The 5,506-nt window shown below is 34.6% G+C and overlaps 1 protein-coding gene across 1 annotated transcript; it reads right to left on the bottom strand.

Annotated features, from left to right (window-relative positions):
- Positions 1 to 2,310: 2,310 nt before the first annotated feature.
- Positions 2,311 to 5,506, bottom strand: LOC120086976 (ADP-ribosylation factor-like). Its single transcript, XM_039043810.1, has 7 exons — positions 5,373 to 5,506; positions 4,635 to 4,794; positions 3,917 to 3,987; positions 3,355 to 3,474; positions 3,110 to 3,228; positions 2,939 to 3,020; positions 2,311 to 2,622 (listed from the first exon to the last, which is right to left on the bottom strand). Exons 2-7 carry the CDS (start codon positions 4,780 to 4,782, stop codon positions 2,617 to 2,619), a joined length of 546 nt encoding a protein of 181 aa, XP_038899738.1. The 5' UTR covers positions 4,783 to 4,794; positions 5,373 to 5,506; the 3' UTR covers positions 2,311 to 2,616.

Below are 5,506 nucleotides of genomic sequence, written 5' to 3'. Positions count from 1 at the left end.
ATGTTGCGACCTTAGTATAAATTGAATTCTTGCCAAATTAGGTCATTATTCAGCAAACCAGCCGACTTCTACACAATTTCTCTCATCACTTCTTCTCTTTTTAGTCGGTAGGATGTATCAAAACGATTTCTTGGTGATTATTATGAATATTATGGGCTAAGATAATTGATTCAAGCTTGGGTTTTAGGATCTTTCTACCTATTTGATGTATCAGTGACTTTTCAAACTAGTTATTTGCAATTTTCGGATTTGATTATGTCCTTGAATGATTATGATTATATTATTGGACGCTTGAAAATTTTATAATTATCGCTTTTGATTGACATTTGATATATGATATTTAATCTTGTGTTAATCAACTAAAAGCAATATAGCTAGCAAATCATTTAGATTAGTATTGTTCTAACCAACCTATAATCGAATCAACCGAATATTTAATTAAGGTTGTTCTTGTTAGATATTCAACCTAACTCTGCCCTAGATTTTAATGCAATTATGCCAACTTGAATTTTCATGTTGGAGAATTATGTAACAACCCAAGTTAGGCATTTTTCTCATTGTTATCACAACTACTTTACTTTTATTTTATGCATTTAAATTCAAAATAATTCTCAACTCCCCTCCCCATTACCCTCAGGCTAAAAGCACTTTAATTAAGAAATTCTAAAGCTCCTTGTGTTCAACTTGGTCTTGCCTCTAAAACTAGCAGTTTGTTGTGATGGATACGATTAAATTATTTGGTTTGGATTTGGGCGACGAAATCCATTCTAATCATTCTTCTAAAAAAGAAGGGGTTAGGGTAAACAAAACATACATACATTTTAAGTAGGAAACTTTTGGCTCGAACTCAATCTTGCCGGGTACATTATTTATGGAATTATTGCCATGTAGGTTTTAAAATAAATAGTGTCGAATGGTTTGTTTCTCAAATAAATGATCCGAATTCATAACCTTTTTTTTGCAAATAATAAAGAAGAAATAAACTTCATTGAAAGCATTGAGAGTCTAACCCGACATGGTCATCTTGAGAGAGGATTTAGGGGGAAAGCAAACATGAATCATTGACTAGTTTGAATCCGACTTTGGGATAAGTAAGCTTGCAAATTTGACGCATAGAAGTCTTTTTTTCTTTTAAGAAATACCTAGGGTTAGAGATTAGAATAAACAATTAAATATTTAAAGTTTAAAAAAGAAAAAAGAAAAGAGGGAAAAAAAAAAAAAAAACAACCAGCAGAAGGGAAGAATGGTAGAATTTTTCTTTTTCTTTTATAAAAATCGACATTGTCTTAGATTGCGAACCAAAACAAAAAATAACCCATTAAATTTGTAATCATATCTATTAATTAGAAATTAAATCCCAACAAAAACTCCCTTGGAAGTTTAAAAAATGTTGTGAATTTTGCTAAAACATTTGGGGGCATAATTGGATAACAAATTAGGAATATGAGGCCCTACACATTACAATTGGGTGTCTCCTTTTGGCCCTTCTCTACAATTTCTCCAAACAAAATTATATGTACTAACAAATAGCTAAGTCCACCAATAAAAAATGGGGAAAAAAAACACAAACATGCATTCAAATCCTTTATCCGATAGATATATATCATATATATTCGACAACTTCATTTTACTTCCCAAACTCTAGTTTATAATATTTTTGTCATGATACAAGCTTCCATGTTTTGATAAAAATATTTAAAGAAAAAATACTGTGTTTGGTAACTCTTTTTCAAGAGTGTTTTTATATTCAAGTTTGTTGGATTTGTTATATGCTACAAATGTTTTTATTGTCTAAACACTCCACCAAAGAATGAACGGACTATAATGATCGTTGAAGTTGGTAAAAGTAGTTGTCGTTGGAGGTCATCGGAGTTGGCCATCAATGGTTGTCGAACATGGTTGGAGTTGGCCGCCGACCGTAGTCTCGCCATATATGATGGCCATGTGGAAAGTTACAATGAGAGCATTGAAGATGATGAAAGCTTAGTGCACTAATCCCCATCCCCGCAAACACTCCCTTAAAATTCATAGATTAAATTGATTCGAGTATCCAAAATGCTTTCTTTGTCGGATGATTTCTACTACATAGTATGGAGAATCCAACCCCAAATAGTAAGCCGATTAGATAACCATTTTGTTTAGACTTTTTATTTTCTGTTTTTAAAGACTACATTTTCTTAAAGTGGATAATAAAACATAACTATAGGACAAAAAATGGTCTTATATGATAAAAACATTGAAAAAGAGAACTCCTTGAGCATATAGCACAAGCGCAAGGCCATTGATAATGGAAATGGGAGCAGAAGAGAATAATACAAAAAGTTTCAGAGTGATTTCTTTTCAGCAATCCATTCCAAATAACAAACACGGTTCTCGTACAATACACCTATTTTAAGAACATTAATTCATTACATAAAACCAATGCTATTGAGTCGATAACATGACAAAATACTTCAAAATTTCTTTCATTATTCAGAATCCAACACCAACCTAGAAACCATCAACTAGGAACATTGTATAGATCAGGTAATCCAACAAAAATGCCCGTAAACAATGTTCAAATGACATCAATTTGAATTTCCAAAAGCAATCCCAGCTCAAAAGAAACCCCATCATCTAAGCCTGCAAATGAAGAAGAAGAAACAATCATTTTATCGACTCAACGAAGTTGAACCCAACTAAAATTGATCGACAAACAAGCCATTTCCTTAACCCTCTTCTTATTCTTTCGAATTGTTCCTATTCAGTAAAATTTTGCATTTTAGAAATAAAGGCAAGACTGATATCGTCATCTAAATGACAAAATAAAGTTAAGAGAGTCCATCAGTCCAAATTATTAGGATTCAACATCCCAAATTGAAAAGATGGATGTCTTCTACTATGTCTTGCAGTAAAAACTTGTGCATTGAATTAAACAAGGAACATTGTTATTTTTTACCTTATTGGCAATATTGTTTGAGAGCCAGTCAAGTCCTTCATAAAGCCCTTCACCGGATGTGGCACATGTGCTCTGGATGTACCTGAAATGGGATCAAGACATTGTACATATTACTACCTTAAAGTTTTAAGCCATTGCAAGTGGTAAGAGTTTGATGATCATCAAATGTACCAGTGACGTTGTCGGAGGGAGTGAAGACCAAGCTTGTCAGTGATCTCAGCAGCATTCATGGCATTGGGAAGATCTTGCTTGTTGGCAAATACCAAAAGCACTGCATCCCTCAGCTCGTCCTGCAAGTGCAATGCATGTTATCATGCATGTTATCATCTAGACAACAAACTAGAATGAAAAAGTTGTTTGGGGTAGCTTATGCAAAGGCTATCAAAGTTTGATTAATCAGTTTTTATTTTAAGTACCTCATTCAACATTCTGTGCAGCTCATCCCTAGCTTCAACAACACGGTCTCTGTCATTGCTATCCACCACAAAAATAAGTCCTTGGGTGTTTTGGAAATAATGCCTCCACAGTGGTCGGATCTTGGAACAAAACAGACATTAAATCAGTGGAACGAACAACTAATATTACCCATGTGCTATCTGATTGGCTACCAACTATGAGTCCATGGAAGAACAAAATGTCAAATTATTTAAACATGTTAAATAGAAAAATTCTAACTCCAACACTCCTAAGAAGTTCAAAAGTTTTAAGGGATTCGCTGGTAAAACCTATGCTTCTTAACTAAAAAGCTAGGTAAGGCACGGAAAAAGAAAATGAGAAGCCAGATTTTAACATCAATCAAATCAACATCGATTGATTTAAAACAAGCATCTATCAAGTTACATGTGTACCATACTCAAGGAACTCTGTACAACAACAGCAACAACATCATCATTTAAATACACAATCAGAAATCTGGCACCTCGAAATGATCGAATAGAGAAAGTAGAAAGCCCATATCCCAGACTTGATCAATGTTACCTTGTCTTGGCCCCCAACATCCCAGACAGTGAAGCTGATGTTCTTGTATTCCACAGTCTCAACATTAAAACCTGCAGTCATACACATGTCAGCGATGCCTCTGATATCACATTCTCCTTTTTTCAACAATAGTAATCACTAACTAAGATTGTGCATAGTTAAAAATGTAATGACAAAAAGTTTCTTATACAGAAACCGGAATAACAATAAGCGGTCAAGTCAAAGTCTTTAGTCTATGAAGGGATCACTGTTTCTACCAGCCCACTTTTTCAAAATTCTCATGTCTGGAATCTTGTGTCTAACTAGGATAGAAGTTGTGGTTGTAAGGTTTGCTCAAAGTCACAGCCTCTACTTAACCCAAAATTACAAAAGAGATATTCCCCATTCCCTATTGATAATAATTGGAGGCGTACGAATCAGAGATGCAAACGCAAGCCATTACAGATCCTAGGTTTTTAATTAGATTAATTATCCAGTGTTCCTCTATAAATTCATCTCGTCAAGGATAAAACAACAATTCATTATAGTAACTTTGATTTATTATAACAACTACAACAACGCAAATAAACAGGGAACTACCACGTTAAGCAAACATGTTCAATGGCTACGATCTAGAAACAAATGATAAAGCATCAAATTGTTGTAAACAAAACACATCAATTTCGCCATTTATTAATCCATGAAATCAGTAATCATGGATATAAAAACATCGACTTACCAATGGTAGGAATGGTGGTGACAATTTCTCCCAGCTTGAGCTTGTAGAGGATCGTCGTCTTACCAGCTGCGTCAAGACCCACCATGAGAATACGCATCTCCTTCTTGGCAAAGAGCCGGCTGAAAAGCTTGGTGAAAGACAGCCCCATGTTTCAAGTAATCTGAATACAAACACAACAAGCCAGCATCAGTTACCCCTTAAAATACAAACGACATCAGATTCTTAAATCAGCCAAAAAAAAATGTAAATAAAACCCAAAAGAGAAGAGGATCCGATGTTGTATTTCCAAAATCAAATAGCCTAGATTCAAAATGAAACTCCAAACAAGACCATAATGCCATTTTCATCCACAATTAAAACCAAAAACAAGTAATCGCTATAGCACAACCAAATCAATAAGACCCCTAGATCCAGCACAAAGGAAACGCATCCAACCAATCGGTTAAACACATGCATCGACACAAATCCATGGCGAACGCAATTCAAAGCAAAAAGGGTCGTCAGATCAGATCCAAAACAAAACATCAAGGCAGAGAAAACAGAAACCCAGATCAGAGAATACAAATCAATCAAAACCCACTAAAGAACAATCAATACCAAAATCAACCGAAGATCAAAAGAGGGAATCACCAGGAGCACAGATCGAAGCAGGAGGGATGAAAATTAAGGGTAAAATCAACAGGATTGTGGACAGATCTTGAAGAGAAATGAGAAAGGAAATTGAATGGAAAAACTTACGGAATTGAAGAGAGAAGATTAGAGAGATCGGCCCCAAATAGAATGATAGATCTCTCTCTCTTGAACACAAGAGAGAAGCTGTCCTTCACAATCAAATGCGCATTCGCTAATTATGAGGACTCTATTTTTATAAA

The sequence above is a fragment of the Benincasa hispida genome, chromosome 9 (genome assembly GCF_009727055.1).
Source record: "Benincasa hispida cultivar B227 chromosome 9, ASM972705v1, whole genome shotgun sequence".
NCBI classification, from domain to species: Eukaryota; Viridiplantae; Streptophyta; class Magnoliopsida; order Cucurbitales; family Cucurbitaceae; genus Benincasa; species Benincasa hispida.
This window is presented reverse-complemented; position numbering and strand designations above follow the sequence as displayed.

Excerpts from the sequence above, each read along its gene's own strand:
- LOC120086976 (XM_039043810.1), bottom strand. The coding sequence starts at position 4,782 with ATGGGGCTGTCTTTCACCAAGCTTTTCAGCCGGCTCTTTGCCAAGAAG. Across the intron at positions 3,988-4,634 it reads CACCACCATTCCTACCATTG|GTTTTAATGTTGAGACTGTG; the intron begins GTAAGTCGATGT and ends GTATGACTGCAG. Across the intron at positions 3,475-3,916 it reads ATGTTGGGGGCCAAGACAAG|ATCCGACCACTGTGGAGGCA; the intron begins GTAACATTGATC and ends TTTTGTTCCAAG.